General features: G+C 48.9%; 3 protein-coding genes across 4 annotated transcripts in view; all 3 read left to right on the top strand.

Annotated features, from left to right (window-relative positions):
* The window catches only part of PXN (paxillin), a 61,755-nt gene extending 54,641 nt beyond the window's left edge, over positions 1 to 7,114 (top strand). Inside the window, exons 8-12 of the mRNA XM_064726549.1 lie at positions 23 to 193; positions 538 to 711; positions 1,258 to 1,339; positions 1,702 to 1,850; positions 3,762 to 7,114. Coding sequence (XP_064582619.1) covers positions 23 to 193; positions 538 to 711; positions 1,258 to 1,339; positions 1,702 to 1,850; positions 3,762 to 4,028 — 843 coding nt within the window. The 3' untranslated portion in view covers positions 4,029 to 7,114. The remainder of the gene's footprint in view (positions 1 to 22; positions 194 to 537; positions 712 to 1,257; positions 1,340 to 1,701; positions 1,851 to 3,761) is intronic.
* Positions 7,115 to 7,310: 196 nt separating this feature from the next.
* Positions 7,311 to 11,185, top strand: RPLP0 (ribosomal protein lateral stalk subunit P0). Its single transcript, XM_064726967.1, has 8 exons — positions 7,311 to 7,444; positions 7,634 to 7,737; positions 8,125 to 8,300; positions 8,396 to 8,483; positions 8,708 to 8,854; positions 9,314 to 9,499; positions 10,149 to 10,289; positions 10,950 to 11,185. The coding sequence occupies exons 1-8, from the start codon at positions 7,336 to 7,338 to the stop codon at positions 11,112 to 11,114; spliced, it is 1,116 nt and encodes a 371-aa protein (XP_064583037.1). The 5' UTR covers positions 7,311 to 7,335; the 3' UTR covers positions 11,115 to 11,185.
* A 348-nt stretch (positions 11,186 to 11,533) lies between these two features.
* The window catches only part of GCN1 (GCN1 activator of EIF2AK4), a 38,239-nt gene continuing 26,412 nt past the window's right edge, over positions 11,534 to 23,360 (top strand). For both annotated transcript variants that reach the window (XM_064726966.1, XM_064726965.1), the window contains exons 1-19: positions 11,534 to 11,568; positions 13,214 to 13,316; positions 13,932 to 13,995; positions 14,920 to 15,051; positions 15,659 to 15,767; positions 16,410 to 16,508; positions 16,588 to 16,722; positions 17,198 to 17,266; positions 17,347 to 17,455; positions 17,857 to 17,931; positions 18,183 to 18,311; positions 18,541 to 18,591; positions 18,994 to 19,092; positions 19,364 to 19,537; positions 20,436 to 20,588; positions 21,323 to 21,415; positions 22,045 to 22,120; positions 22,278 to 22,437; positions 23,069 to 23,258. In XM_064726966.1, the coding sequence (XP_064583036.1) occupies positions 11,551 to 11,568; positions 13,214 to 13,316; positions 13,932 to 13,995; positions 14,920 to 15,051; positions 15,659 to 15,767; positions 16,410 to 16,508; positions 16,588 to 16,722; positions 17,198 to 17,266; positions 17,347 to 17,455; positions 17,857 to 17,931; positions 18,183 to 18,311; positions 18,541 to 18,591; positions 18,994 to 19,092; positions 19,364 to 19,537; positions 20,436 to 20,588; positions 21,323 to 21,415; positions 22,045 to 22,120; positions 22,278 to 22,437; positions 23,069 to 23,258 (2,038 nt within the window). In that variant the 5' untranslated portion in view covers positions 11,534 to 11,550. The remainder of the gene's footprint in view (positions 11,569 to 13,213; positions 13,317 to 13,931; positions 13,996 to 14,919; positions 15,052 to 15,658; positions 15,768 to 16,409; positions 16,509 to 16,587; positions 16,723 to 17,197; positions 17,267 to 17,346; positions 17,456 to 17,856; positions 17,932 to 18,182; positions 18,312 to 18,540; positions 18,592 to 18,993; positions 19,093 to 19,363; positions 19,538 to 20,435; positions 20,589 to 21,322; positions 21,416 to 22,044; positions 22,121 to 22,277; positions 22,438 to 23,068; positions 23,259 to 23,360) is intronic.

Below are 23,360 nucleotides of genomic sequence, written 5' to 3'. Positions count from 1 at the left end.
ATTTGTTTTGTCTCACCTGCAGTTCATGGCACAGGGAAAAGCTGGGAGCAGCTCCCCTCCATCCACAGCCTCCAAGCCTGGCAGTCAGCTGGATACCATGCTGGGAAGTCTTCAGTCTGACCTGAACAAACTGGGTGTAGCTACAGTTGCCAAAGGTGTCTGTGGAGCCTGCAAGAAGCCTATTGCTGGGCAGGTGAGTTGAAGGTGCTGCCTCATTGCTGGACCTTGGGCTGCAGCTGGGAGTAACGGGGAGGGCTGTTTCGTGAGGCTGGAGAGACTGGAGATGCTGGAGAAACTGAAGTACTCTATTTATCCACTGGCTAGGTACGCTGTAAGCTCCTCCAGTGACCTCTACCCTGCCCCTGAGGGACTGCCCTCTCCTGAGATGATAGGTAATTCAGTTTTCATGCTACCCCAGTCCAGGGCTCACTTGAGTAGTAGAACTTGTCATTCTTGCTGACCTCCAGCTGGTATCTTGTCATGTGGTCTAGGGGAGGGAGAGATAGAATTGTTCTCCAAAATCTGCTTTCCCCACAGGTAGTTACAGCCATGGGGAAAACCTGGCACCCTGAGCACTTCGTCTGCACCCACTGCCAGGAGGAGATCGGCTCTCGGAACTTCTTTGAGCGGGATGGGCAGCCCTACTGCGAGAAGGATTATCACAACCTCTTCTCTCCTCGCTGCTACTACTGCAACGGGCCCATCCTCGATGTGAGTTCCTTGGGGGAGCCACCATGCTGGCGAGCTGCTGCAGGCCTGGGTGTTAAAATTCCACTTCACCCTGTGTCCTGGGTGGAAGGTTTTGTTCAGGGATTTCTGCAGTTGTTCTGGCCTTCCTTTGAAAGGGAAACAACTTGGCACAGTCAAATTCTTACACCAGTGAGTGGAGTTTGTCCCTCTTACCTTTGCTGGAGTTCCTTCAGAACCCCACAATGCTCCATCATTCTGGCAATGATTTCTCAGCTTTTGTTGTTGGTAGCCTGTGGTAACAGGCACCACTGCTGGTCCTTAAGACTGGGTGGGGCCCTGTGTGAGGGAGGAAGCAGTGCCTAAGATCCTTTTAGGGTAAAAAAAAGTGTGCAGTGGGAAAGCCTGAACGAGCCAGAGGCAGGGGCAAACTGACTCTGCTCTCTAAAGGACAGTCTATTTTAATGCTTACTCTTGTCAGCACCAACATTCATGTGTCCTCTCTCCAGCCCCCCTTTCTCACCTCCAAGTCATTTACATGACCTGCACTTTGTGTTTTCTTCTCAACAGAAAGTGGTGACTGCTTTGGACAGGACATGGCACCCTGAACACTTTTTCTGTGCCCAGTGTGGAGCTTTCTTTGGACCTGAAGGTATTGCTGGTTTATGCAAGCGAAAAGCAATCTCAATCTCCCCTCTGAACTCCTCTGAATCAGAGGAGGGAGTGAGGCAGAGCTGCTTCCAGGGTACAGCCTGAGGCATCACAGGGGAACTACTGGAGTTCCAAGGGAGCTGTTTGTGGGGGAAGGATGGTGCCAGTAGTAATGGCTTCTCCCTGGGGAGGAAGAACAGGCCTCTGCTGGGATGGGAAGGGAACAGAACAAGAAACAGCTCTGGCTGCTCTGTGTGTTAGCAGCAGGAAGGATGATCCTACCCATGGGTTACCCTGCACAGGTTGTGTGGCCACAGGTGAAGATGAGGAGCTGATCCCTTTGCCTCTCCTCTCTTCTGGCAGGGTTTCACGAGAAGGATGGCAAAGCCTATTGCCGCAAGGACTACTTTGATATGTTTGCTCCCAAGTGTGGAGGCTGTGCCCGGGCTATCCTGGAGAATTACATCTCTGCCTTGAACACCCTGTGGCACCCCGAGTGCTTTGTCTGTCGGGTAAGGAACCCAAGGTCCTTTGCTGCTGCTCTATGACCCCTCTTGTTTCCACCCTGAGGCATCTGGCCCCATATCAGGGTAAGGTGTCTGTGGGGTAGTGAAGGGCAGCCAGCCCCACAACATAAAAACATGCCAGCAACCAAACATCTTCTTGTTCTCTGTTTATATTAAATTTTGGAGTTGCTTTGCTCTTTCTGTTCCCAGCTTTAACCATGGGCTTCTGCAGCAGCTCACAGATAGAGATATTTCTGTGACCTTTGAATAATTATAAGCTAAGCTTCTCTCTGAGCACTTGCCTCAGCAATCAGATTTTGAGGATATTCCTCCCATGCTCCGTCTGAAAATGTAAACTAATGAAAGTGACCTTGTTCAGACAAACATGCAAGTCAATGAAATAGTGGCAGGCTCCATACAGCAGGCATAATAAACAGGAATACTGCAGATTAAATGCTTGGCACTCTTTCAGAGAGCATTGCAAATATTAACTCTTACCATCCCCAAGAGATGAGCCAAATCAGACACTGTTTCCTAGAGTGGGAAAGAAGGCAGAAACCAGATCAAGCAGCCAGAACCACAAGCTGCTGATTCCTGTTGTGATACTCAGAGCAGACAGTCACCACCCTGTTAGGACTGTCTGTGGCTCCTGCAGTGCTGTGCAGAGTGAGGCAGAAGCTGTGCCTGACTGGGGCTGGGGGGGGAAGCCTTCTCATGCCTGCATTGAGCCTTTATCAAGCAGTTCAGCTTTCCTTTCCCCCTGCTGCGCCCTGAATTAGTGAGGCCAGAACAGATTTCTTCCAGGCCACAAGATGTGATTCTCTTACTGTTTCTGCAAAAGCAGAGCAAACTTTTCAGCTGCTCTGCTGACTGAAGTAACTGTCAGCATTGGTAAAGTCTTGGACTTGCTTCAGGCAAGCTGCATTCTCCTGGTACTGCAAGCGTTCAGCTGCCCCTGGCTCTGCGTGCTGTTTGCTGGACTCCTGTCCACGCGCTGCGAGCCAGCTGTGTGTGATACTCAGTGTCCTCCCTGGGGAACAGCACAGCAAAACCAGGCTTCAGGAAACTGCCTCCTCTGGGTCTTGCTGCTGAGATATTTGGTAAATCCCTCCCTTACTCTGCTGCCTCAGTTTCCCACTTTTACAAGGAGAGGAGTCTCCCCAGTCTGGTGGGGATAGTGGGTGCTTCTGTTGCAGGTTCTGCAGTGAAGTGTCCTCAGATGCTGAGGCGAGGGAGCAGCTCTGGACATTTATTAGCACACAGCTGATGTGTCCTCTTCCCCATATCTATTCAACATCCTTAGCACTATAGAACAAACAGTTTCTCCCAGCAGTGACCCATGTGTGACTGGAAATATTTCAGGCTGGACAATCTTTTGCAGAGTGTACCTGCCTAATGCCAGCCATTCTGGAGAGGTCACTCATAAAGATGAATTGTGCCTGATTTTCTCAGCTGGAGCCAGTCCCATGCTCATCAGGATTCTGCTGCATGAAAGTCTCTTGGTCCTTTCTTCTGCTTGCCCTTGTGGGGAAGCTGGAGTGAGGGGAAAAAAAGCCAGGGAAAAGAAAGGTGCTGCAGTGTTTCCCATCTCAGGGCATGAATGGTTTTTTTCCTGGCTGGATACTTACAGTAACTCATCCATAGTATTTTATTTGTAGAAGTGAAGCCAGCTGGGCAAATGAGCTGATTAATTTCTTTGCTTGTGTCTGTATCTGTCCATTTCTTAGTCTTTTTTTGGAAGCTCTTCCTGATGGGCAGAGTTAGGCTCTGGATACCTGGGCAGTGCTGAAAGGCAGCAGTTCACCTGCCCACAGCACAGCTGGGCTGTGCCATAGAGCAGAGGGTGCTTGCAGAGCTGCCCCTCCCCACCAGCCCAGCTTCTCACACAAGCTGTCCCTTTGCTTTGTCCTGCTGCAGGAGTGTTTCACCCCATTTGTCAACGGCAGCTTCTTCGAGCACGACGGGCAGCCCTACTGCGAGGTGCATTACCACGAGCGCCGCGGCTCGCTCTGCTCCGGCTGCCAGAAGCCCATCACAGGACGCTGCATCACTGCTATGGGCAAGAAATTCCACCCAGAACACTTTGTCTGTGCCTTCTGCCTCAAGCAGCTCAACAAAGGAACCTTCAAGGAGCAGAACGACAAGCCCTACTGCCAGAACTGCTTCCTCAAGCTCTTCTGTTAGAGGCACTATAGACGGGCGCTCAAGCATCTTTCTGCCACCCCCTTGTCAGTTCTGTCTCTCTGAACATTACTGTGATTTAGGAACCTTACCAGGCAGGGGAGGAGGGGGGTGGGGGGTGGGAGGTGCTGCTATGGAGAGGCAGTAGATCCAGAGATGAGATGGACCATTAAACTGGAAACGCCCTTGCTGTGTCTCAGAAGAGAGAGGCTGAGATCCCTCACTGTGGTGTGTGTGTGTCTGTGTGTGACTGACAGCTGAGCTTAGCTCGAGGGCTCTAACAGGGAGACTTTCCCAGCCCCCTCCTGGCAGCAGGAGGCTTTGCCAGTGCATTTCAGCCTGTGTCAGCTCTCTGAGCAAACGGTGACACTTGCAGACAACACAACCCTCTGCTTTGACACCTCATTCTCAGGCTTTTGCCTGCTCGTGTGCAGGGTGACAGCACAGCGAGGCCACCCTGTGACCTCAGTGCCACCCTGGCTCTCCTCGCAGTTACACTGCGTGTGTGACTTGCTGAGGGCAGAGCATCAGCACAGGCAGCCAGGACCCTGCAAGGGTCTCTCCAGTTCCATTACACTGTAAGGAGATAATACCACTTACTCTTTTTTTAATTAAGAGGAATCAAGATGTTACTGTGTGGGGTGTTTTTCTTTTTTTCCCTGGTTTGTTACTCCCTTTCTCAATGCCTTCTCTCAGCACACTGGAGCGGGAGGTGGGGTAAGCCCCAAGCATCCCTCAGCACTGTTGTGCTCTCCTGTGGGGACTGCAGCTCCATAGGCACCCAGGCCAGCTCAGGGAATCTGCTCCCCTCACCTGCTGCTCCTGGCAGAGGAAGAGGCATCACCCCTTCTTTACACACAGGTGCAGAGAGGTTAGAGCAGCCTTTTTCATCCAGCCCTGTCATGAGCGAGTGTGACGTGCGAGTGTTTATCTGCCCTGGGACTCTCCCATCTATCAGGGCCTCAGTCTGTCACAAGAGTGGCTACAAGGAAGGGTTTAAGAAGCCAGGAAAAAAAATTCCTAAATTTATATCCTTTCCTCTTCCAGTTTGCTAATGAGACCTATCAGCCCCTTGGTGTTTCCCTTTTCTGTGCTCCTGTTAAACATGTTCTACTGAGAGATGCTACAGCAATAACCTTTTATATTGACTGTTACTGGTATAACAAGTCCTGGGGGGTCAGGTGTGCATGACACACTTGGAGTTTTACTATCAAAGTGAATACTGTATCCTGTCTTTGATAAGAACTGTAGATTTCTACACTGATTTTGAATTCATATCTAATTTACTTTTAATCCTCTTATACAGAAATTGGTTTTGAAGTGATTTTAAGAAAGCAACTTTTATATCAAGCTGTGCTGTTCTAGGCAGTGTGCCAGTTGTGCTGGTTTACTGCATCTGTAATCTCAATGCTTTATTAAGCCTAACTAACATTCAATATTTCCTTTTTGTTGCGGGTTGGGAGGGGCTGGAATCTATGGGCAAGGGAACATGACTTGTATTTTTTTTTCTCTAGCACAGGCAGGTGATCTGTGAATAGATTTGAGTTTTTTTTTTTTTTCCTCCTCTGGGTCACCCAAAAGTATAATTTCGGTTTTTATTGTAATCTGTAAACTGCTGTATTTGAATCACCTGCCGTTCTCCCAAAGCCCAGCTTCCAGGATGTTAAAAGTGAGTCTTAATATGCTAGGGGGGAAGGAGTTCAGATCTTTTACCTTGGTTTCTCTTCTTCAGCTGCCTGAAACCAGAACAGGGTTAATTGGGGAAGGGGCTCCTTTCTTTCTGTGGAAGAAAGGTCTTGTGACTGAGGAGAAGAGACTGGGAGACAGAGTCTGTTCCTGACGAGCTGTGCAGCTTTGGGCCAGTCACTAAACCTTACTGTGCCTCAGTTTCCCCATCTGTAAAATGGGGGCAGTTTAGCCTGGATTTGTGAGGTTATTGTGAGACCTAGCTGATGTTTGGTAAAGCACTTTTAGGTCTCTGGCTGGAGGGTGCTGTGGAGAGGGAAGCACTGTGCTGAAATTCCCAGTGGCATACCAGCCCTGGGAGCAGTGTTTGGAATTCCTGCTCCAGAGAGCTGCAGCTCTGTCACCATTGCCATCTGGTTGTGTTTGCAGCTCGGCAGGTGCATTCTAGGGCTCCAGGGGTGTCAGAAACCAGCCCTGAAACCCATGGGTCACTGTCCCATGTAACCTCATCACGGTGCTGCGCTGCCCTGCTCAGGTCACTGAAACTGTCCCCATGGATTTCCCCCAACAAACAAACCTCAGTGTGTGGGTGTGAGGCCAGAGGGAGCTGTGGGAGCGCTGGAGCTGTGTCAGCTGGGCTGAGCACAGCTCTGGGAAATTCTTGAGGCAAGAGGCCTTGTGCATTTTCATCTTGTAGTCTATTTGACTTAAAACGGATGTTCCTAAGCTGCCTGTGTTTATCTCTGGAATAGTCATCTTCCTTGGTGCCACTGAGGGGACACACAGCTGTTGTGTGCAGATGCTGGAGAGGGGTGAGATGTTTCTGGCACTGCCACTTTATGTGACACCTGCAAACTGTGTAATCCTGTGCCTCAGTTTCCCTGTCTGGGGAGTTTTTAACCTACCTCACTGCTAGCTGAGGCTTTGTCAGTGACTCTTGTGGCACACCTGGGTGCAGGGTGCTGTGTGGGCTGTGTGGTGCTGAGAGGATGCTCCTCTGGCCTTAGTGCTTAACCGAGATGATGTCACACTCACCTTCTGCCTTCATCTGGTGTCTGATATGCTGGGATGCCACACCGATGCTACTCTGCCAAATAATGCCTGGTGGTGGCTGCGGCCGCTGTGGGTGTCCAGAATGCCTGTTCGTTCAGTACAGATGCAGTTTTAGGGCAGCGCAGCCGCTGTTGGGCTGTGGGGGTGCTCCGGGAAGGTGTGTGTGTGCCCCCGGGCCAGGCACTACCCTGGGAAGGCCTTTCGCATCATGGCTGGGCTGGGGGAAGCTCCGCTGGGTCGACAATTATTTGATTCTCTCCTCCCTTGTAAACTTCTAACTCCGCTTTTTTTTTTTTTCTCTCTCCATTTAAAATTCTTGCAGTTATGCCAATAAAATTTTTACCAATATAGTCACGCCTGTGTCGCGGTTGTTTTCTGCCCCCGAGTTTGTGAGGGAGCGGAGCCCGGGCGGGCCCCTCAGGGCTGAGGGAGGTGGGGGGGGGCAGTGCGCTCCTCCGGCCGCTAGGGGGCGGCGCGCGCCCGGCCGCGCGCTCTCCTGCGCCCTTCGCGCCTTCCGCTTGCGTCACGCGCTTCCCGCAGAGCGGCGGATGATTGACGTGGCGGGCAGCCAATGGGCTGGGGGCAGGCAGAGCCGCGGCGCTCTGCGATTGGTATTGAGCTGCCGTATAAAAGGAGACAAGCCCGCCCTCCGGCCCTTCTTTCCCGGAGCCCTCGTGGAGGTGCGGGCGCGGCGCGGCGGCTCCGGGGCCCGGGCTGGGCTGGGGGGCCGCGCTGAGGGGAGCGGACCGGGACCGGGACCAGGAGCGGGATTTGGGCCGTGGCTGGGCTATGGGGTTGGGAGCGGTGGGCCCCATGGCCGAGAGAAGGGAAGGGTGGGGACCCACCTGATCCGCTCTTCTTCCTGGCAGGTCCCAGCTCGTCTTTAAACCCACCGGGCGATCCTTGGAGCACCGCCGAGATGCCCAGGGAAGACAGGGCTACGTGGAAGTCCAACTATTTTATGAAAATCATCGTGAGTGTCGGCTGGGAGCCCTCGTGGGGCGCTGCTGGGGCAGGCTCGGGGCAGCGGGAACCGGGCGGGCCGGGCTATGGGGGCTTTTAGGAGAGATAGGTGAGTGCTTTGGCATATCTGAACGAGTTCTGGGTACTAGGAAGAGAGGTGAGATAGTTCAAATCAGGCCTGCTGAGAATTTGCCGTGGCGCTTGCAGACTTGTTCAGGGATGGGACTCCATGGCTGAGTGAAAGATGCAGCCTATGGCACACCCAGCCTCACTTGGGGCTCATCATTCTCAAACTTCTGACAGACTTTTTTTACGTTTTTATGTGTTGTGGTTTTAATGCTGCTGTGTGCGCTGCTCCGAATATCTTTGTATAGTTACAGTGTTTGTTTTGCTATAGCAACTCCTGGATGATTACCCAAAATGTTTCATTGTGGGAGCAGACAACGTGGGATCCAAGCAGATGCAGCAGATCCGGATGTCCCTGCGTGGAAAAGCTGTTGTGCTGATGGGGAAGAACACGATGATGCGCAAAGCTATTCGTGGTCATCTGGAGAATAACCCTGCTCTAGAAAAGTGGGTAATGCTGCCTGAGGGCACTTTGGGTCCTCTGTCTTGGACAGGGGAGGTTGTCTAAGGAGTAAAACTGAGGGCTGTCCTCTTTTCTTCAGGCTGCTGCCTCACATCCGTGGGAATGTGGGCTTTGTCTTCACTAAGGAGGATCTGACTGAGATCCGGGACATGCTGCTGGCTAACAAGGTAAGGGAGATCAGTCCTCACTTCATGTTTATGCTGAGATGGAACACAAAATAAAGCTGAGTCTTCGTGGTGGACAGGAAGTCCTCAAGGTTGCAGTCTCAGCCAAACTGCCTCACTTGCATGTGCCTGTGTCCTGTCTCTCCTGGAGGAGCACCTCAGGGAGGAGGTGATCCCACAAGGTCTGAGGAGAGCATTCTTGCAGCTTCTCGTCTCCCCCCTCTCAGGTGCCAGCTGCTGCCCGTGCCGGTGCCATCGCTCCTTGTGATGTGACTGTGCCAGCCCAGAACACAGGCCTCGGACCTGAGAAGACCTCCTTTTTCCAGGCCTTGGGCATCACCACAAAGATTTCCAGAGGAACCATTGAAATTCTGGTCAGTGAGCTACAGTCGTTCAAGTTGTTCCATTACTGGGAGGCCTTGATTGTGGCAGCTGAGGGAGCTGTGAAGGCCAAAGCTCTCAATAGTGCCAAGATACTGTATGAGCAGTGTGATTATTGAACTTTGGGATCTGGAGGAGGGTTGGCTGGCTTGGCTTCAGTGTGCAGTGTGGGGGGATTGAAGTTCTCCATTAGATTTCCCAGGGGTAGGCTCTGCCAGAGGAACGTGCAGGTGAGCTACCTGTAGGTAATGAAGGAAAGGTGCTGCTTTTCTCTTGGCCGACATGGACTTGTTTATGTGGTCTGGGGCTTTCTCTGATTGTGGAGCTGAATGTGGAGGGTGTTGGTTGTGCTCATTTGCTCCTCCACTTCCACCATCTGCGTTTGTGTCCCACTGCTTTGATGTGCTGGAATTTCTTGGTGTGTATTCACTCCTTTTCCTTCATCTCCTCAGAGTGATGTGCAGCTTATCAAGACTGGAGACAAAGTGGGTGCCAGCGAAGCCACCCTGCTCAACATGCTGAACATCTCCCCGTTCTCCTTCGGGTTGGTGATCCAGCAGGTCTTTGATAATGGCAGCATTTACAACCCTGAAGTGCTGGACATCACCGAGGAGACCTTGCACAAGCGCTTCCTGGAGGTGAGTGCCACAGCCAGTCCTGTCCCTCGCTCTTCTGGGAGCCAGCACTGCCAGAACAAAGTGTCCTGTCTGGTATTTTCCATGAGGTCCTGCAGGGCCAGGAGCTCTCCTTGGTTCCCTGGAGAAACTGTGTGTCAGGGAGTATCTTTCTGTAGGATTCTTCTGAATCTGCTTCAGAAATCATTTGAGGCCAGTTAAAATCATGGAATATCATGAATTGGAAGGGCCCAACAAGGATCATCAAGTCCAACTCCTGGCCCTGCACAGGACACCCCAGCAATCCTACCCTGTGCCCAAGAGCGTTGTCCAAATGCTTCTTGAGCTCTGGCAGCCTTGGGACCATGACCATTCCATGGCAAACCTGTTCAGTGCCCCACACCCTCTGGGGGAAGAACTTTTTCTTATTATTCCACTTAAAACTCCCCTGACACAGCTTTATGCTGTTCTCTTGGGTCCTGTCACTGGTTACCAGAGAGCAGAGATCAGTGACACATAAATATGGATGCCTTGATTTCACTGGAGCTGTTACCTGTGTGCATTGCATGCTTTCCTTTCTGTTTGCATTGTAAAAGCTGTCATCTGGCCATCCTCTGCTGTGATTTCTAGATTATTTCTCAGGCCACAGAAACACAAGTCTGTCTCTTTGCAGGGTGTTCGCAATGTTGCCAGCATCTGTCTGCAGATTGGGTACCCGACCATCGCGTCCGTGCCCCACTCCATCATCAACGGCTACAAGCGTGTCCTGGCCGTGGCTGTGGAGACCGACTACACCTTCCCCCTGGCTGAAAAGGTAATGGCTGGCTCTGAGCTCTGCAGAGAGGGTGTTGGAAGTGCAGCCAGGCACATTCACAGCATGTCCCCTGGTTTGTGAGGACTGGGATGTTTCACCCTTGTGCTGAGATTGAGGCAGAAACAGGTGAGAGGCAGGATCGTAGAAAAGGCAAAGAAGGCTCAAAGGAACCATGTGGTTTTTATGGAGTGGTACCATAGGTTCTGTTCTATTGGCTAACTAACAAAAACATCTTTCTCACACACTGTCCTTAAGAGGAACAGAAAAATAAAGTAGAAAAACACCTGCAAATTGTTTATACTCAACAAGTTATCACATCTTTCCAACTCCCTAAAACTTCTCACAAGCCACTGTGGGAAACGCTTGCTGTTTCTCCCTCTCTGTCCTGTGGCATCCACACTGAGACACGCCTGTGTGAGATGTGTCTGGAGAGGGGGCACCTGCTTCCTTCCATATGTTGTGTACAAATGGCAGGAGAGAGCTGATTTACCTGCGGGCTGAAAGCTTAGCTGAAATATATTTGGTTCTTCATATCTGCTACTGATAAGTGGACCTGTTTGGATTCTGGCAAGCTGCAAGTGCTGCCTTTATCATTGCAAAGGTTCAGTCCTGCAATGTTTTGTTCCCTGTGAGTTGACATTTTTTCCCCCGCTTTTACAGGTGAAGGCCTTCCTGGCGGACCCCTCAGCTTTTGTGGCAGCTATGCCTGTGGTGGCTGAAACCGCTGCCCCTGCTGCTGCCGCTGCTGCTGCTCCAGCGAAGGAGGCAGCGAAGGAGGAGTCGGAGGAGTCTGACGAGGACATGGGATTTGGTCTCTTTGACTAACAGCAGCCACCCTCTCTGCCTCTGTCAGAGTTGGCCCGATGGGAGAAATAAAAAGCTATTTTACACCTTCATGTGTGCCTGCATCGATGGTGTAGTCTCCATGTCAGCTGGGGTTTGGGAACGGTGTAACGCGAGGGGCCCTGCGCTCCAGGGCGATGGTTGTTTTCGGCTGGGGCACGGCAGGGAGCGGTTGTGCCCCGGCCCGGGTGCTGGAGGGGAGCAGTTGTTCTCGGGGCCGCAGCGCGGATCTCCCCGGCCGGGCCGAGCGCAGGCCGTGCCCGCAGCCCGTCGGGGCGGTGCAGCCGCCGCCCGTCCCGCTCCGTTCCGGTTCCCCGCGCGGCGCGGCCGGGGCTCCCGGGCCGGGCGGGCAGCGCCCATCGCCGTGGCGCCGGGCCCGCCCCGGAAGCCGCTACCGGTTCCGGGGTCGAGCGGAGCGATGGCGGCCGACACGCAGGTGAGTGCGGGACGGGCCGCGCACGGTCCGGCCCGGGCAGGGGAGAGCGGCGGGGGCTGCGCCCGGGGCCGCGCCCCGTCCCGCTCTGGCCCCGCCGAGCCCTCGGCCCGGCTGCGGGGCCCGGCCCGGCGCCCGAAGCCGCCCGGGGACGTGGCAGCCGGGGCGGGCCCCGCCGAGCCGCCCGCACCGCGCCGTGCCCGGCCCGCGGGAAGCGGCCGCCGCCGGGGAACCCGGGCGGAGCGGGGGCGACCGGGCCCGGCCCGACGGAGGCCCGGCACGAGTCGCGTCCCGCCCGGCTGCGGCGCCGTGTGCGGCTGTTCCGGTTCGCACCGCCCGGCGCGGTGTGACCGCTCCCCGTGCCCCGAATGTGGGACCTCCGGCTTCATCCTGAGGGGCTTGGGATGATCCCAGAGCAAATCCCAGTCTGCTCAGCATCAGGTCTTTACTTGTACAAATGCTGCCTTTGTCCTCTGTATTTGTTTGCAGAAGCATTGATGGTATGCTGGCTGTGTAATGTGTACATAAATATCCTAAAAAATAAAAATAGGAAGCAAACTGTTGAAGCCTGTCCCAGTGGCTTTTCCGTGGAGACTTGGTGGGTAGTCGAGGTTTTGGAGTTTGTGTAAGTCACTGAGATGCTGGTGAGATCCTGTAGCGTTATACATAATTTATATTTTTCATTTCTAGACTTAGGATAATTTTAACACGTTTTTCATGTCTGCACATTCCCCTGCTCGTCATTAAGCAGCATGAGTAAGTGCAGCTTGGTTTGAGTTTGCGTATGATGAACTCATGTAGTTGAAATCTTTGATAGTAGAGCAAGTCCATGACAGCAGCTGGTTTGTTGGTTCTGGTGCCAGTCACGTTGCTGGTCACCCTTTGCAGCTCAGCCCAGCCTCACTCTTCAGAGGTGCAGCACTGCTTCCAGCCAGCTTTTAAGGGGACCTGTGGGTGTGAAACGCTGGCACTCTCAGGGAGGTGTGGATGGACTTGAAAGGTCAGGAAGCCACTGTGCAGGATCAGCCTTCCAGAGTGTAGGCAAAAAGCTTCACTGAAAGCAGCTTTGAGGATCTCTTTGAAAAAGATTGAAAAGAGAAGGAACAGTTTTCTATGAGTTTCTAAAGACATGCTCTGCCTTTCGGAAAGATGATATAAAGTTGCTCACTTTAAGAGCTGGATTTCAAAAGCCTTTCCTGGAGAGCTGCGCTTTGCTCTGCTTTATGTAAACGTTGAAAACCTGGGTGTGTAGGTCTCCCTGGGCTGTCTGCAGTTCAAGTGCCCTTCAAGACTATCTGGACTTCAGGAGATAACATACAGGGAGAAGCTCCTTTGAATTCTGGAAGTTACTGCTTTTTACTTTGAAAGGTCCTGTACTCCAGATTATGGGTTCCAGTTCTTACTCTGTGTTACTTTTAGAGGGGTAAGTGTCTCTTACAGAGCTTGATAATTGGAGAGCAGTCATCCCTCAACCCTGGGGAAGGAGTTTCACAGTGTGTGAAGCACCGTGACCCTTCCTTGGTGGATGCTCTCATTTGGGCACTAGGAGGTCATGTGGCAGCAAGTGACACGTTCTGCTTCCCCTGGTTTATGTTCTGTGGGTTGATCTCAAAGGCAGTCTGGTGTTTTTTCTGCTTTGTGGTTTTAGATTTCTGACACACTGAAGCGGTTTGCAGTGAAAGTAACTACAGCCAGCGTGAAAGAGCGGAGAGAGATCCTCAGTGAGCTGGGAAAATGCATTTCTGGGAAAGGTAAAAGCTTGGGAGCACTGTTCTGCTTGCCTGGGTGGAGGAGAATGTTAAAATGTTTATTTTCAAAAGCTGTGTGAAGAATATTTGTTTAGGGAGAGGCTGGCAGTGTATTGAGCCAGTGCTCAATCACAGGGTTAATTCCAGGTGTGGGGTTTGTGGGTAGCACAGAACCCCAGCTTTTGGCACATCTGCTTTTCCCAGTCAGTAGTTGTAGCGCTGTGTATGTTAGTTCTTCATATAGTGCATCAGTTGAGTTTCTTTCATGACTCTTGGCTTGTTCTTTTAGTACATGTGGAATATTTGGATACACACATATATAGAGATGGGGAGTGTGGAAGATTACAGATGGTCTTAATAAAACAGCTGAAGCAAATTTTTTAAACTTATTTCTCTCATTTTCTGGAGATGACTGTGTTTCACATGTTCCAGTTATATCATTATTTGTAAAAATACATATAAAATGTACAGAAAGAGCAAACTTTTACTGTGATTCTTGCAAGCAATTTCATAGATGCAAGCATTTTACTGATTTCAGTCATAAAGTGAATTGTGTTTGTGTTAAAGATCAAGAGCACAGTGATTTATGAAGAAGTATTTTGAAATACATTGTTACAGATCTCCCAGAAGGTGCAGTGAAAGGCCTTTGCAAACTCTTCTGCCTTACTCTGCATCGATACCGGTGAGTAAATGTGACAGTGTTCACAGGGGAATCAGAACGAGGGAGGAGATGAGGATCTGACTCCATGTTTCAGAAGGCTGATTTATTATTTTACGATCTATATTGTATTAAAAGTAAATGATATATTAAACTATACTAAAAGAATAGAGAAAGGATTCATCAGAAGGCTAGCAAGGAAAGGAGAGAATGGAATAATAACAGAGGCTTGTGACTTTCAGAGAGTCAGAGCCAGCTGACTGTGATTAGCCATTAATTAGAAACAACCAACATGGACCAAAGATCCACCTGTTGCATTCCACAGCAGCAGATAATTATTGTTTTTCTTTTCCTCTGAGGCTTCTCAGCTTTTCAGGAGAAAAAATCCTAGCAAAAGGAGTTTTCATAAAATATCATGGCTACAAGTAAATTGATGTGGAAAGATTGTGTTATGTAATCTATCAGTATTTAGTAGTTAAATTGGTCTGGAGCATCTGGAAGTATTAGCATGCATTGTCATAGTAATGTATGTGACATCAAAAAATGTCATCTTGTAATTACATTCTCAGGGAAGGACTGATATTAAAAAGTTCTACAATATTTGCCTTGCGTTTCATCTTTAAATTTGAAATGAACATTTTAATCCTGTGGTTCACTTTGCAAGAATGAACACCCATATCCTTGTGAAGCAAGACTGAGCTGTCTTTTGGATGCCTTTTAGAAAATTTTAGGTGGGATTAAATCATGGTCTGTTGTAGAGGAGTTGTTCAGAACCCATTTTCTTCTACATAACTGCTGTCACTTGAGGAAGGGAATGGAGGTCTCTGATAAACAGAGACAGCACAGCAAGGATAAAATAGTTATTAGGCTGAGTGCTGAAGTGAGACAGCAGAGCAGGGTAGAGGTGAGGTGCAGGCTGGGGACGTTGCTGATGCGTGTCTGTCGCAGGGATGCGGCGTCCCGCCGGGCCCTGCAGCTGGCCCTGCAGCAGCTCGCAGAGTCCCAGCCCGAGGCCACGGCCAGGAACCTGCTGCACTCGCTGCAGTCCTCGGGGATCGGCGCCAGGGCTGCCGTGCCCAGGTGAGTCCCTCGTGTGGAAGTGGAAGCAGTTCTGAGTTGCTGGCAGTTCCTCCTGTTCACAGTGAGGCTTCTGCTGCTGCTTGGCAGAGGTGTTCAAAGCCTTTAGAGGGAAAGCTCTTAATGCTGTTCAGATGTTCCTCTCTTACCTCTGCCATGTCATCTGGGAAAGCAGAGGGAATATGCTGGTATAACTGCTGGTGGACTGGGGCTGAGTTAGGGTTTAGCCTTTGTTAAACTTCAGGTCTGGGGAGATGAGGAACAAACTCTTGCAAGAAACAGTCTCTGTCTGGGGAGATGAGGAGCAAACTCTTTAAAGAAACAATCTCCAAAATTACTAGGAAAGGAAATTTCATCACCTGTCAAATGTTCAGCTGCCTCATGTGCCATTTGGAAGCTTTGAGCGTCAAACCAGAGCTGAAACAACCAACTTCTGAGGGCTGATTATTTTCTCTAAAAACTAAGGCTTTAGCTGCATTTTTGTGTGGTAGAATTGCTTGTCAGTCAGGTGCTGTTCTAATTTGGGCAAAATAGGTCTGTGATGGTCTAGTAGGTGTAAGTTATGTCCTGGAAAGTGTAGATTGACCTCCCTCTCCTGTTTGTACAACAGTAAGAGCAGTGGATCTGCAGCTCTGCTGGCACTCTCCTGGACATGCCTGCTTGTTCGCACAGTCTTTCCAACCCCTGACAAGAGACAGGGAGAAACATGGAAAAAACTGGTAGGTTCTTTAAGGTTTGCAGAAATATCCCATCACATATATGGGCTTAAATATTTCTAATGTGCTTAAGTTGCTGCAATGTTGCAAACAATTCTGAATTTAACTGGAAACACCAAATTGGAATCCAGTTTTAGAGGGAGATTTGGTGTATTGTGACCTCTCTCCTTCCCCCTGGAGAAAGCTGAAGGTGTATAAAGCATGAGTGGGGCAGTCCTGCACCTGTACAGTTGCTCTGCATACTGAGATGGCTACTGGTGCCTCTGAGGGGCATCTGCAGTGTGACCTGAAGTCCTTGTGCCTCCCTTGAAATATCTCTCTATGATACTGTCATACAGCTTTTGCCTTCCTTTCGCTTCCTTTACACAAACACGTGACTGTGCTCGTAGCACACTGGGATATAGCTGGAACAGATTTTAAGAAGAGATGTAATCTGTTTTCAGTGTTTCCAGAACTGTTGGGCATGGTTCTGCTCGAGGTGTGGGATGAAAGCAAAGGCAGCTTGTTGGAAGAACTTAGATGATCTAAAGACTTAAGCAGATTCAACTGATCATTGACAATCATTGACATTTGGCATGTCTTGTTTGATATGAGCTCTCTGAGAAGCAGGTGCACAAAGATTTTTTTGTCTATTGCCTTTGGCAGGTGGAGGTTCAGTGTTTGCTCCTTTTGGAAGTCCTGGGAGGCTCTCACAAGCAGGCAGTGGATGGGGCTGTGAAGAAATTGAACAGGCTGTGGAAAGAGGTGATGTTTACATTATGTGCCATATTCTACAGCTGTTCTGTTCTGCAGTGTTAACATGCCTTGCTTTTCTCCTCTTAAGAACCAGGATCTGGTGGATCAGTACCTATCTGTCATTCTGGGGCTTGAACCAAGCCAGAGTTATGCTGCAATGCTGGGACTTGTGGTGCAGTTTTGCACAGCCCAGAAGGAGATGGATGTTATTAAACGATACAAGGTGAGTCTGTTGTACAGCTTTTTTGGGGGGGAATATCAAACATCATTTGTTATCATGAAGAAAGGACTGAATAGGTGTCTTAGTGAGGATAGGACTTTGCTTCTGCCCTGGTTTCACTGTCTGTCAATTCAGTAGTCCTGCACTTCTGACTGAAACAGCTGGGGTGTGTTTAGACAGAGGGGGCCAGAGAAGTGGTTGTTTGGTGTTGCCTGTGCATTTCTGTGGATGTCCAACATCCAGCTTCCTGCCTTGTCCCTGTTGTGGGAATGAAAGGCAGCATGGGGCTCTCAGTGTGGTTTGAGTGTTGGCCTCAGGGTAGAGCAGGGAGCACTGGTCTCTGCTTGACTCATGTGAGGGTGCAAGGAAAGCTTTCAGAGGAGGAGGAGATGGGCTGTCCAGCTTGGCACCTGATGGTGTGCCAGGTGCTAAGTAAAGGTTGAGATGTGGCTGTAATCTGGTGTTTCTCCTTGTTCAGAGTGCTCTCCTGGATTTCTATTTGAAGACCATCCTTATGAGCAAGACAAAGCCTCAGAAGCACGTGCTGGTGAGACAGTGTTTAGAGCTGCTGTGGTGTTGTCCCACAGGCAGCACTGCCCTGTGCTGAGTGCCCTGTCCCCTTTGCAGGACAGCTGTTCTCCCCTGCTTCGCTACGTGTCCCACGCCGAGTTCAAGGACTCTGTTTTGCCAACTCTGCAGAAATCGCTGCTGCGGAGCCCTGAGAACGTAACTGAGAGTGAGTCTGTCACCTCTGCATTGCTCTGTCAAACAGCCTGAATCCTTATCACTCTGGAGCTGTTGGGGCAGTGTCACTCTGGGCTTTGCTTTTGGTCCCTGAGTGCAGGCAGGATTGTCTGGCATCAAGGGTTAGATGTGGAGAAGCAGCATTTGTGGTGTGATCCCAGTGTCAGGGTATGTGATAGCTACTGTTTGCACTGAGGACAGGATTTCACAGCTGAGTGCTAAGAGTAATCCTGAATTATTCTGTTCATTTGGCATCAGTTTCAGTAGTTTTTTTTATTCCTACTCCTTATTAACCTGTCTGCTCTTGATGTGAACTGTGGGGAAGAGTGTATTAAAATGCTAATGGCATATCACATTTTGTTAAGTAACTGTTTTTATCTTTTATGTTGTCAGCAATCTCTTGCTTGCTCGTATCTGTGAACCTGGATCTTAGCCAGTATGCTCTAGACATCGTGAAAGGACTGGCCAGTAAGTACACTCTCTCACTTCTGGAGGGAATTATGAATTCAGAATAAAGCTTTCTGCAACTTTCTGGCTGTACCTACAACAGGTGAAAAGGTTGTTTTAGGTGGGAGGGAGGATGATGCTGTAAATTGGAACTGGAATAGTTCACATGATGGTTCTAGAAGCTGCATTAAGCCACATGTAAAGATAATCCTTACTTGCTGATTTTAAGCAGTTTGTCATAAGGATCTCTTGGCTCGTGTGTTATTTTCTAGGTCATCTGAAATCCAACAGTGTGCAGCTGATGGATGAAGCAGTTGTGGCACTGAAGAACTTGGCTCGGCAGTGCAGCGATCCTTCAGCTGTGGAGTCTCTGAGCAGGCACCTTTTTGCCATCTTAGGGGGTGAGTAAGTTGTGGCATAAGCAGTGGGGATGAATCAAGGTTTGACAGTCTCAAGGAGTTTTGTGTATTGTATCTGTTCTCTTTACTGCCTGTATGGAGGGGGTGGCTCAGCTTGGATCAGAAATAATGGGGCAACTTCTTGAGTTTTGGAGGAGATTCTGGAGATTCTTGATGTAACACAGAGCTGTTGCCTGTACTCACCTGTCACCTTTGTGTTTCTTGTTGGCAGGCTCAGAGGGGAAGCTGACAGTTGTTGCTCAGAAGATGAGTGTCCTTTCAGGTGAGGGTCCTGGAAGAAAGCTTCTCTGGTGGAAGAAATTGAGCAGAAGGCTGAATGGAAGGGATCTCTACCTCAGCCTTTAGGATTTCCAGCCTGTCACTCTAAATTGGCTGTAGTTGAAGCCATAGAGGGTGATGGATACCACATACCAGTTCCTGACTTTCTATTTAAGAAAATAATTGGCTGGTAGGCCAAAAATTTTCTTCAAAGAAGATGACTTGCACCCAGAGTGAAAATGAAGACAGAGATCTGGCAGTGTGGTACATGGTGGATGTAATATCCAGATGTAGTGGCAAGAAAGAGATATCTGTCCAAGGATTGAAGTGTGAAGGGTTGTTCTTGATTGGTTTTAGATGTTGTGCTGGTAGTTTGGGAACTACTGAGAGAATTCTGTCCTTTCAGGGATTGGCAGCCTTAGTCACCATGTGGTTTCTGGGCCCTCCAGCCAAGCTCTGAGTGCAACTGTGGCTGAGCTTTTCATCCCTTTCCTGCAACAAGAAGGTGAGAGCTCTTGCCTTTGTTCTGGGTTTGCTAAGCTGTGTTTGATCTTGAGCAGGGTTTCTGCATGGTTATTCAAGATTAATCTGGATTATTGCCTGCTGTGTAAGAGAATCTGTTGCCCTATTTTGATGAGCAACCCCAGGGAGACTGTGCTGTGCCTGTTAGGAGCACGTGTTCTTTTCCTGCATCCTCTTGTTGTTACCTGCTTTCTGTTTTCTGTCCTGTGCTTTCTGCAATTGCTGAACTGATGTGAGCTCTGGTTTTTCCCCAGTCCATGAAGGCACATTGGTGCATGCAGTCTCTGTCCTGGCCCTTTGGTGTGCTCGGTTCACCACAGAAGTTCCTAAAAAGCTGGTGGAATGGCTAAAGAAAGCCTTCAGCCTTAAAACCTCGACTTCAGCAGTGAGACATGCCTACCTGCAGTGCATGCTAGCCTCCTTCAAAGGTAAACCTGGGCAGCTGCTGATAACTCTTGGTTGTGGGGCTTAGGAGGAGAGTTAGCAACCTTTGTACTTCCTGATACCGACAGCTCTGCAGATTAGGGAAATTTTGTAAGGCAATGTCTTTTTACTGACCTCCTTCACATTTCTCCTTAAACTCTTCTGCCTTCAAGTTTATAAAGATGGTTTGTTTCATTGTATAACTAAAGTCACTGTCCATCATGCTGTCTTTCATATATCTCAAAGTAATTTTTGATTGCTTTATTTTTGTCTTACAACTAAATTCTAGCTCAGGGGCCATACTTCTGTTTTATATAGCACCCAGCACAGTTGGATCTTGGTCTCTGATTTTGACTCTTGGGAAGTCTAAAAAAAATTTCTGTGTTTGAAATGAAGAACTCAAGAAATTACTCTCTTTTGGTGATCCTCTCAGGATTGAAATCTTGGCCCTGCCCCCTTTGACTGCAGCATTTCATGCACATTTGTAGACCTCTGGGATTCCTTAACTTCTGAATGTTTGAAGTGAAACAGATGGTCATGGCATGCCAGGAATTTGCTTTCCCTCTTCAGGGAAACATTAATCTTTGAAGTCAGACTTCCTGTGATTTGAAAGAATTCCTTTAATGCAACTGAATTAGCATTTTCTTTTGCATCCTGTGAACAGAAACTTAATCTATTGAGATAGGACTGTTCTGTCTGTGAGAAAAGGACTCAAGTGGTTGCCATTGAGCTTTTCATAGTTGCAGTTTAGTGATAGTGACTGGCAAATACTTTGGGAGATTCAGTGCTCCCAGTGTGTGTCTGATTCCTCTCCTTGTCTCCTGGCAGCAGAAACACCATTGATACTTGTGTTGGAAAGTGAGGACCATGCTGTTTTGTAATGTGTCTCTTTTGTCCCCTCAGGTGACACATTATTGCAGGGAATGGACTTGCTGCCAATGCTGATCCAGACAGTAGAAAAAGCAGCATCTCAAAGTACTCAGGTTCCCATGGTAACTGAAGGAGTTGCTGCAGCTTTGTTGATCTGCAGGATGTCTGTAATTGAGGGACAAACTGGTAAGGTCACCAAACAGCTGGCAGAATCCAATATAAACAGGTCTGAGGGTTAACACTTCTTGACAGTGTGCAGGAGATACTATTTCTTAATCTGTGTATAGTTCCTACATAGAGCATCATTGATCTTCTGTAAACCAGGGAAAGATTATTCCCATCTCTCTCATTTATGTCAGTGAAGAGTTCTTACTCTTCCATGGCTTTACAAATTCCAGTTTCCTCTTTATTCTGACAGGAGATGTTCACCCTGACCTTACATGGTCAGATTTGCCTGATGCATTGGAAATATTCTTTGATTGTTATTTGGGTAGTGTTTTATGAACCCTGGGGAAGCACAGGGACTGGAATTCTGTCTCCCATTGGAGGATATTACAAGAGCTCTCTGAGTTCATACATCTGCCAGGATATAAAATCAGGTGTGTTCTACCAAAAGCAACACACCACTTCCCTCCTCTTTTTTACTGCTAGGAAGGTTTGCCCTATGAAAGATTAAGATAAATTAGACTTTATATTTCGCACATATAAGTCAGAGAAAAGTATTTTTATCAGCTGGTGTTTTTTGAGTGTGTTTATAGTTCTCAATGAGAGAAATGAGAGGCTTAAGAATTGAAGACCAGTAAGGCTAGAAGTAACTTGAGGGATTTCAGGAGAGAGAATTCTACTGTATTTTATGTACAGTGATGAGTTCTGACTTATTTTGAAACATCCTTGATGGACATCTGTTCTTTTCCTGTCAGAGTCTAAGCTGAGTGGTTTCTGGCAGCTGATTTTGGATGAGAAAAAACAAATTTTTACATCGGAGAAGTTTTTGCAGTCTGCATCAGAGGAAGGTAAATTGGCAGTTACTGTATATCCAGTTGCTGTTTAACACTGTTTGTTAGTATTTGACAACTAATGTTGTTAGCCCTGTTCTATGTCCTTGGAGAATACAGTTTCAGATTAAAAGGAGCTGTGTACTCTTCAGAGTACATCTACAGTAGTTATAGTCTAAGCTTGAAAATTAATTAATTTATTTCTTGATGAACCTGAGCTATCACTCATTTATCATTCCAAATGATAAAGAAATGGAAGGGCCTTGTGACAGCTGACACTCAGGACCCATTTCATTGCCACTGAAGCCATTTTGGCAGGGCTCAGGAATTAACAGTACAGAAGCACTGAGCGTGGTGTTTATAATTTGCTTTGCTCTGTCAACTTAGACCAAAATAGGTCACACACAATGGTCAGGAAAATTGTCCTGGGATCCAGCTAACAACATTTCAATGAAATCATGGTTCACTTCCTAGTGTTGGCAGATCTGAGTTGGATTTGTCTTAGCTTCAATTAGAAGATTATGTAGAGGCTCAGCTTGGGGAGCTATTTTAATGTGTCCTGTTTGCTCTTCATTTGTTTTCAGGTAAAAAAAATCTGTTTCCTTACCAAATCTCATGCTGTTTTAAATATTTGTCTCTTCCCCCAGCCATGTGCACAGTGCTGCAGCTGACAGAGCGCCTGCTCCTGGATCATGCCCAGCGGCTGCCTGAAAGCAAAGTTCAGTACGTACGGTGCCCTTGCTGTCCCCAATCCCTGTGTGACCCCAGGGTGCTGCTGTGGGCACTGGGGGGGTGGCCTGGGAATGTTGAGCTCGTGGTGCCTTGGTGTCCCCTTGGCTGCAGAGCTGGCTGCCTGGCTAACCCCTGTGTCTGTGTGCAGGCAGTACCACCGTGCCCTGGTGGCCGTGCTGCTGAGCCGCACGTGGCACGTCCGCAGGCAGGCCCAGCAAACGGTGAAGAAGCTCCTGTCCTCCCTGGGGGGGTACAAGCTGGCCTATGGGCTCTTGGAGGAACTCAAAGTGGTTCTCAGTTCTCATAAGGTGAGTAGCCAGCAAGTGTCTGCTCACACAGATGTCTGAGTGGTGCCAGTCACCTCCCTGCCCTAGGTTTGCTGTTGGCATTGACATACAGCCTGATGTGAACAGGATCCAGCTCCAGATGATCTCCCGGAATGCCACTTTTTACTGGATTATTGCATATTACAGTATCAATGTCTGGGGTATGCCTAGTCTTCCCTACATACATAGAAAAGACATATTCAAAATATTTTGAGGGAAGGAAGCTGTAGTTTTCCATGTATTTTGATTATTTTAATGCAGATTTAATATCTGCTGAAAGACCAAGTGCTTCATTCCTTTTTTTGTATCTTGGTTCTTTATAGACTGCAGAAGTTGAGCACAATGTTCCCAGCCAGCTGGCTCAACCTTTTCCAGAGTCTTTGCCAGAAGTGATCATTTTAGTTTTATTCTACCCCAGCTTGCCAATTCCAGTATAGTCCTGCATTCCTAATCTTCTTGTCACTGTCATCCCTGTGCTTTGGTTTTGCTGTTATTCCCTTCTTTCCTTTGAAAACTTCGGGTGTTTGGTATTGACAGGGAGATGGCATTGAGCCTGGTGTTACTGTGGGGAGGTGTGTTCAGGTCTCAGGGAGGTTTGGTGTTGTCCATTCAGATTCTGCCTCACGAGGTGCTGGTGACAGAGGCAGGAGAGCTGTCGGAGCTGGGAAGGACATACATTCCCCCTCGTGTGCTGCATGAGGCCCTCTGTGTCATCTCCAGTGTGGCAGGGCTCGATGTGGACTCCTTTGAGCCAGAGAAGCTGGCCCTGGAGATGCTGCTGGTGAGCCATCATCCATCTGTAGGTAAGTGCAGGGATAAGACTCTCATGGGCAATGTATGAGTTTTTATTGTGCTTTTTGTTTTGTTGTGCCAGCAACCTGCTTCATGTTTATTATGCTCATTTA

This window comes from Zonotrichia leucophrys, chromosome 15 (assembly GCF_028769735.1).
Source record: "Zonotrichia leucophrys gambelii isolate GWCS_2022_RI chromosome 15, RI_Zleu_2.0, whole genome shotgun sequence".
Classification (NCBI taxonomy): domain Eukaryota; kingdom Metazoa; phylum Chordata; class Aves; order Passeriformes; family Passerellidae; genus Zonotrichia; species Zonotrichia leucophrys.
This window is presented reverse-complemented; position numbering and strand designations above follow the sequence as displayed.

Coding starts and splice junctions, on each gene's coding strand:
- RPLP0 (XM_064726967.1), top strand. CDS start 7,336: ATGGGCTGGGGGCAGGCAGAGCCGCGGCGCTCTGCGATTGGTATTGAG. Junction 8,484..8,707: donor ACATGCTGCTGGCTAACAAG/GTAAGGGAGATC, acceptor CCCCCCTCTCAG/GTGCCAGCTGCTGCCCGTGC. Junction 9,500..10,148: donor TGCACAAGCGCTTCCTGGAG/GTGAGTGCCACA, acceptor GTCTCTTTGCAG/GGTGTTCGCAATGTTGCCAG.